Source organism: Eurypyga helias, unplaced genomic scaffold (genome assembly GCF_000690775.1).
Source record: "Eurypyga helias isolate BGI_N326 unplaced genomic scaffold, ASM69077v1 scaffold21715, whole genome shotgun sequence".
NCBI classification, from domain to species: domain Eukaryota; kingdom Metazoa; phylum Chordata; class Aves; order Eurypygiformes; family Eurypygidae; genus Eurypyga; species Eurypyga helias.
Window position 1 is genome coordinate 7,825 of NW_010251059.1, and position 7,826 is coordinate 15,650.

A 7,826-nucleotide genomic window follows, 5' to 3' on the forward strand; every position below is an offset into this window, starting at 1 on the left:
TCCACCAAAAACTGACTGAGCAACGATGCCTTTAAGCCCATGATAACGTTGGAGTATTCCTGTGAGGACCAACTTCTCTCATGTTGCTTTCTGGTGCATTTACACGCCAAATGCTCCCGTTAGCCTTGTCTAAAGCCTTTAGTGTCCGCGTTTCCATGATTCCCTGAATCCAGCGGGGCCGCGCTGCCCGCGGTGTGCTGTGCCCTCGTGCGAGCGGTTGGGGTGGGTGTCAGGGTGTGATAGTGCTCCACGGCCACCCTGCCAGTGCCGATAAACCACTGTGTTCTCAGTGGCTTACCAGTACCAAGACGTTTTTCTCTGGGGAAAAACTGCCTGTAACTTCTGAGGTGTTTTTCCCTTCTGCCAACGCTCAGTCACTGTAGCTTCCCTGTGGTCTTGAGTTTTTTGGGAAGTGCTGCAACACGTGGCTCAACGCCTGTAAATACCACCTGGGGCTTTCTGTGAGTCAGTCACCTTGAAAACAGCGTGTGAAACCCTAGGGGAAGTGACTGTACCGGGTTCTCCCCGGCCAGATGTTTACCAGGCACTTCCTCCTGCGATTTCTGGAGTCCTTCGTCATGGCCTCAAAAGAGGGAAGTGGGAGGCTTGTTTACACTAGCATCAAACCCACCCCCCTCGCTCGCAAACCAAACTGCTGTATACGAAATGAAAGGGTAAAAATCTTGGTTTAGCTTAATGGTTGGGGGAATTGGCTGCCAGCAAAGCCGAGCGCGTTTGGGCTGGTGTCTCCGTGTGCTGTGAGGTGCTGGGACAGGCTGCCCGGAGAAGCTGTGGATGCCCCATCCCTGGAAGTGTCCAAGGCCAGGCTGGATGAGGCTTGGAGCAACCTGGGCTAGTGGAAGGTGTCCCTGCCCATGGCAGGGGGTGGGGCTGGGTGGGCTTTGAGGTCCCTTCCCACCCAAACCATTCCATGATTCTATGCTGTGTCTGACCAGTCCGAACCGGGTTGCCCGGGCTGTAGCCGTGGCCCTGGTGGCATCCTGGTCAGGATGAGCCACCGTGCTTGGAAACCCCGTGATGTTCCTCACTGCCCAAGGCTCCAAATGATCGTTTTAATGAGCAGGAAGTTATTTGGAGCTGGATTCAGCTGGAGACATTTAATTTGCTCGGCGTCACTGCCAGCAGCTCACGGTGCAGCTCCATGCTGGTTATTCCAGCAGCAGCTCTTCCCTGTTGGTCTGCGCCTCGCTGTGCCAGCCCTTCGCCGCCGTCGAGGCGAGCGGTTCCCTGGTGCCGCTGCTTATCTTCAAGTTGTTTTTCACTCTCGAGGAGTGTAGCTGTACCTTGTTCCTCTTTTCTAATCGCACTGTTGATAGGATGCAGGGCTGTGCGACTAGGCTAAAGAAATCACTAGTTACGCCCAAAAGCATGGGGTGCCTAGATCCAGAGCTCAAATTCAGGTGTCTTGCGGAACCCAGGAGCAGCGTTTCAGAGAGCCATCCAAATATCCTGCTTGTGTGGCTCCGGAATCACCGCCGTGCCAGAGAGCAGGCTGCCGAACTTCTGGGATCACGGCCTCCGGGCAAAAACGGCCCCACATTCCCAAACTTTTGGCATCTCCTGGAGTCTGGAGTTTGTGAGCCTTTCTTATGGGGTTTATTGGCACTGCAGGTATACCCGAATGCTGGCTGGAATAAGCATCAGGGAACTACCCTTGGTTGTATAATTACTGCTGTCACCAAACCAAATGCAGCTGCTCGGAGGATTTTTGAAAGCCTACTTATTTTTTAAATATTCACTGACATAACGAAGCCATTCCAGTACGGAGCTGGGATCCACGAGCCGCAGCAGCGGTCGGCTGTTTATTCCTGGAGGCATCCCTTGCCGTTTGGGCTCCCGCATCCCATGCAGGCAGCGCCGAAGCAGGGTGGGTGTAACAGGCTGCACCACTGAGTCACTCTTACGTGGTACCGCAGGGTGGGAGGATGCAGTGGCTGGGCACGTGACAGGCCAGTGAGCTGATTACTACAGCCCTGATGTAGTATCGAGCTGACTGTTAATCCTTTTAGTCCTGTAAAGGCTAAATATATCCAGAGTTTAAGTCTAACCTTGGATCTCCTGCTTAATTCCACTGGCGGTCTCACGTTATGGTGTATCGGGGGGAGAACGCCACAAATCGGTGGGAAGGAGCGGAGTCCCTGGTTTCATCTTGGTGTGCTAGCAGGCATGAGGCTGAACAAGCTGTTTATTCCTGTGCCTGGCTTTCCCCGGCCTGCTTAGGTGCTGCTGGAAGTATGGAACGCGCTTTGGTGTGTTCGGGTAGGCTTACGGAAGGGACTGGGTAAGGCAGGAGTCTCCAGGTCTTCACCAGGAGCTGGGAAGCGATCAGCTTCACTCAGTATCGTTCTCAAAGGCTGCTTTTCTAGGGAAAAAGCAGGATTAGTATCGTTCTCAAGGGCTGCTTTTCTAGGGAAAAAGCAGGAAGCGGTGGCAGGATGGGCTGGAAGTCTTCAAAGACGTGTTAAACCAAGGAAGGTAGCTGGAGTAGGTACTGGAGGTGAGTGAGAGGCTGCCCGCCTTTGCCCCGGAAGGAACCGTGAGCCACTGACGGCGTTAGCAGCACCAAATCCCCCAGGATGCTCTAGACTTTGCCAGTAAGTAGGAATTAAACTGTTAACAACCATCGTGCCTATCCAGGAGAGTCTAATACAGTGCTGCTTTTTTAGGGTTTTGAAATGACTCTCTCCCCCTCTTCCCCCTCCCACCGCAGCCTCGTTAGCGCGGAGGCTTGCTATTTTAACTGCAGTGAGCAACGACAGAGTAACTCGCCTGCAGCGGCTATAAAGAGGGCTGGCACGGTTTACTGGGGGCTACTGGTCCCTGATGCTGGACGTGGCTTTGCTGAGGCCGTTTGGCCAGTTCCCCGTGGCCAGTAACACCCAGCCCATGGTGGAAGGTGGCCACGTTGACTGTGTGACTGGCTGGCAGCTCCAGCCAGGTGATTTGGCTTTAAAACCTGCTTGTCTTGTTGGACTGACTGCATCCAAAGCCAGTCTGCCCTCCGTGGGTCTACGGGGTTCGGTGGCTGGGGTCTTTTGGCCCTGGCTGGGGGAGGAGGGTGAGTGGTGGGAGTGCTTGGGGGGGCCTCTGCCATCCCCTGGGTAATGCATTGCAGGGTTTCCTTCAGAGAACTGTTTGCAGTGAGTAAAACTAAGCTTGTTAACCTTTCCCTTGTGGGTTTTTTTTTCCCCTGGCATGATCTCCCTTCTGCACCTCGGAGCTCCTCCCGACTGTGTGAAAGCCGCATGCGAGCCCTGAATCTGATTAGAGCTGGAGAAACTGCGGAGTGAACTGCTCGTCGGCCTTGGGCCGGGATGGCAGCCTGGGCTTCTGCCCCTGGCTCCACGTTTTTGGGGGTCAGAGTGCTGGGCTTTGCCTGTGCTGCTCCCTTTTACAGCAGATCTGGTGATGCAGCCCGTCTGCCGGATGCTGGGTATCTCACGCCGCTTTTCCCGCAGCGGTAGTGAGTATCCTGGAGCAGATTCCGCTGCAGTAGGGTTATCTGAGAAAGCAGGAACACAGGCTTAGGTCGACATGACTGTTACACTGGTTGAAACAAGATGAAATCGGGGTTTGCAGTGTCTTGGACGGCTTGAATGCCTATTTTCTTCCTTCCTCCTCTTAGAGTTGCTTGTCTTGAGTTGAGCTTTCAAACTGGAAGAGGGAGGCAATAAAATACCAGCTCTAAGAATAATGACATCCTGCCGATGTCTAATTCCAGTTTCTAACCTGGGTGAGAATGCAACTGCCTCAGTCCCAGTTCACTTGGTGCAGTTTCTCAGTTGCTCAAGGCAACTCCAGGTTGACTTGGAGGTGTGAAACACTTGTGTGTCTTCGCAGGGCCACGATGGGCATCCTGGAATATCGGTGTGTTCATCTGTATTCGCTGCGCTGGCATCCACAGGAACCTAGGAGTTCATATATCCAGGGTAAAATCTGTCAACCTCGACCAGTGGACACAAGAGCAGATACAGGTGAGGGGAGGGGAACACGCGGTGTGTGGCTGTTGGTGGGGCTGGGTATGTCAGAATCAGAGGCTGAGTAGCCCAGGGGTGTGGGAAGCGAAGCAGGAAGAGGATAGCAAGCTGGTTGGATTGGAAGGAAAAATGTCCTGCTCAGCAAACAGAGGGTTAGGACAAAGTGCCTAAAATTCCCATAAGGGACTGTTGTCCCACGCCGGAGCTGCTGCCTGCCTCCTCTCCTTGAGGTTTCCAGGGACAAATGGACTTCCAGAGGAATGTGAGGTTGATAATGTCATATTTGTCTTTGAATGAATATTGTGCTGTGGGGCTTAGGATTGGCCATTGTACATGGAGGGGGTTGTAGTGGCTGCATCGGGGACTCCCAGCTGGTAGGCTCAGACCAAAAGCTGGGACCAAAACCCTGAGAAGCGATTTTTGGGTACAGGACAGACTTGGTGGGGCTGGCTAACAGGGACAGATGTGGGCTTGGCAGCCTGTCGTGCTAGTGTGTGTAAGAGCTTTAACGTCTGAAACAAAGTGCTGAAGGGTTCTGCTTGAATTGCAGTGCATCCAGGAGATGGGAAACGGAAAAGCAAATCGTCTGTATGAAGCCTACCTGCCAGAGAACTTCAGGCGACCTCAAACGGATCAGCATCCTTCCTTTGCTGCTGAGGAAGACTGGATTCTCTTCCTCTGGGGGCTTAGCAGCCGCGCTCCTCGTGTAGGAGGTTTAAGTTTGCGTGCCCAGGCATCGGCTGGGAGAGCCTGTGCCTAGCTAGGCTCCCCCTGAGCGCGGCTTCACCCGCCGGCTGCCTCCTGGCTTGCGGAAGGAAGCAGAAGGGAGCTAGAAGGATTGCTTCCGAGCTGTGAGGGCGGAGAACAGGGATGCTACAGCCTGAAGTTACTGCACGAGATGTGCTCTGGGGGCTGTGGCAGATAAGATGGGGTTGAGTTTTGAAAGTGCTGGGCATCTAAAAGTCTTAGTGGAGGCAAATAAGAAGGTTTAAGGCTTCTGAAAAACTAAACTGTAACGTGTAGCTCCCCAGGAGGGTTTCTATTTGCCCAGTGCAGCAGGGATGTAGCGATGTGAGCCTGAAGGAACACAGCAGTGCCTCTGCTGTTGCTTTGGTCTTAAGCTGGCGGCTGAGATGCTTTTGTGCGCGCAGGATGTGTTTCTCTGCCCACTGGGATCCGTGCTAATGACGTGTGCGCTCCTAAGCGATGGTTGAAGTCAATACAAGTCACTGAAGAAAACCCACCAGGACTCTAAGCCCTGATTTAACGTACCTTTTATAGCACCGTCAGGCTTGGAATGGTGATTCCACGGGCAAAAATTGAGTAGCTAGAGTAGTTGGATCCAACCCTAAATTATTTTAAGGAAGTTACTGCTGGAGCTGCTCTTTAAACAGTCGTTAGTTTAGTTACAGCCTGTACCTTGTAGCCACATGTCAGATCGCGCTACGTAAGTCTGTTCTCGAATCGTTTGCCCTTAACGAGCTGCTTGCAGAGCTGTGGAGAGCTTCATTCGGGATAAGTACGAGAAGAAGAAATACATGGACCGGAGCATCGACATCAATGCGTTCCGGGTTGGTTTCTGATCCCTTCTGCAGCAGCTTGGATGCATGTGAAGCTCTGAGTGTGTGTCTGGCTTATGAGTAAGCAGTGACTCTCTGAAAATAGGCAGCTTAAGCGTTTCCTGTATTAGTGACTAATCTCTTCTCCAAGGCTGGCTGCGTTCAGGCGCTCCGTAGGAAGAATGGAAATCAGAGGGGCTGTTGAAGGCCCCGTTGGCCAGCTCCTTCCTCAGAGCAGGACCAGCTTCAAACACAGGCCTGGAGCTGTGCTCCTGAGCCTGTTTAGATTAGTAACAGCATCGTGTGAAGCTCTGGATGAACTTCCTCTTGGTGTGATGACGTGACTTCTGACCCTTATGTCAGTGTGGTGGGTTTTTTTTCCTTACAGAAAGAAAAGGATGACAAGTGGAAAAGGAATAATGAGCCAGTATCGGAAAGAAAACTGGAACCTATCATCTTTGAGAAGGTGAAAATGGTAAGAGCGAAAGGCATGGCCGTGGGTCAGTTTTCCAGGCTTCCCTCAAGCAGAGGTGATCCAGCTTGATGTGGAAGCATTTTTTTCTGGCCTCGGTCATAGCACTGGACACGTTAAGTCACATCGCTGGGAGCAGCTTGTTTTCCACTGCTCAGCCAGACACTAAGCAGACGTGTTCTGCCGCCCGGAGCAGGGTGGGTTGGCATCCTGCTTGTCCCTGCGTAGCTTTCCAGCTTGAGCACGGTTTACAGCCTGCTGGAGTTTGACAGTGGGTCCCAACACAAAGCAACAAGGAGATAACTAACGCTCGCTCTGGAATTCTGTTCCCTTTGGAAACGTTCTATGCCCCAAAAATTAAAACAGGTTTTAAGGGTTGATCTCTCGTTAAAGCCTGTGATGCATCAGAGTAAAACCAAAATGTTGACGAGACTTCTGGTGGTTTTTTTCCCCAGCCTCAAAAGAAAGAGGAAACTCAGCAGTCCAGAAAAAGTTCTCCGAAATCTACTGAACCCGTGATGGACTTGCTGGGACTCGGTAAGCGCCTTTCCAGCCTCCTTGTGCTTGCTCCGGGTGCCCTGGCACCTTCTCTTCTCCGCTGTTGTTGGTGAGCTTTTGGTACTGATTTCTGACGTCAGGTGAACAATAGCTGATAGGAGACGTAGTGTTTTGCTTCAACTGCTCCTGTGCAACTCACCCAGCGCTCAGCACCACGGCGGGAACAGTCTTCCTTGCGTTTTCCTTGATGTTGGTGCCGGTTGTGCCCACAGCATGCTGGGAGCAGCTGTAGTGGCTCCTGTCTGCTCCGAGGCTGATGGGACGGATACAGCGCGGTGCGCCGACTTAGTCCTGAGCCAGTCCCTCCTCAGCACCGGGGGGTGCGAGTGAGGAGCCGGCAATGTGCTGGCTGTAGCAGGCTGCAGGTCAGGTCGGTGGGTTGTGGCGTATGGCAAGGGGGCTGTCCCTCGGCCGACTGTGTGAACAGCCGTCACATCTTTCTCTCCCAGATGCTCCGGTGACAGCCACGGTTGCAAACGGCAGGCCGAGCAGCTTAGAGAAAGATCTTGACCTTTTCGCATCGGTGGGATCAAACTCTGACTCCAGGAAGGTACGTAGGGAACGTCGGGGCTGGACACGGCCTGGTTTGGCGCTTCTGTGGGATGCGCCTTCCCCCGGTGCTGAATGCGGCTGTTGCACTCGGTGTTGTCTCGGTCTCAGGTCACCGGCTCTATGCCAACATCGGGAAGTGCCGGTTCTGTTCCCGAAAACCTGAATCTCTTCCCTGAGCCAGGAGGCAAAGGGGAGGACGTGGGGAAGAAGCAGCTCTCTAAAGACTCCATCCTCTCCTTGTATGGCTCCCAGACACCGCAGCTGCCTGCGCAAGGTAAGGGATCTCGGGATAGAGCCGTTGATCCGGAGTGGGTGGGGTGTCCTGACAGCTGCCGAGCAAGGCTGTGGGAATGTAGGTGGTCCTGCTCGAGAGCTGGTGAGCAGCATAAGGAGCAGCTCAGCCTGGGTGTCGTAGCCGAGCGCCTGTTGCGATAGTCTCTGATTTGAAGGCCGTCACTTCAGCCTCTGATGATGCAGCAGGGGCTGAAACGGCTTTTCCCTTCACTGCTTCCCTGCCTTTTTCCAGGAGCGATGTTCATGGCCCCGGCTCAGATGGCGTATCCCGCGGCAGCGTATACCGGCTTTCCGGGAGTAGCCCCCTCCAGCAGCATGATGGGCGGCATGATGGCCCCGTCGGTGGGAATGGTGGCCCAGCCTGGAGCTGCAGGGATGGTGGCTCCCATGGCC

General features: G+C 53.7%; 1 protein-coding gene across 1 annotated transcript in view; it reads left to right on the forward strand.

The window, feature by feature from the left end:
* Nucleotides 1–3,861: 3,861 nt before the first annotated feature.
* Nucleotides 3,862–7,826, forward strand: part of SMAP2 (small ArfGAP2) — a gene marked incomplete at its 5' end in the record, with an annotated part of 4,930 nt that continues 965 nt past the window's right edge. The window contains 8 exons of the mRNA XM_010151893.1: nt 3,862–3,995; nt 4,549–4,634; nt 5,491–5,569; nt 5,946–6,032; nt 6,485–6,566; nt 7,037–7,137; nt 7,248–7,413; nt 7,666–7,811. Coding sequence (XP_010150195.1) covers nt 3,862–3,995; nt 4,549–4,634; nt 5,491–5,569; nt 5,946–6,032; nt 6,485–6,566; nt 7,037–7,137; nt 7,248–7,413; nt 7,666–7,811 — 881 coding nt within the window. The remainder of the gene's footprint in view (nt 3,996–4,548; nt 4,635–5,490; nt 5,570–5,945; nt 6,033–6,484; nt 6,567–7,036; nt 7,138–7,247; nt 7,414–7,665; nt 7,812–7,826) is intronic.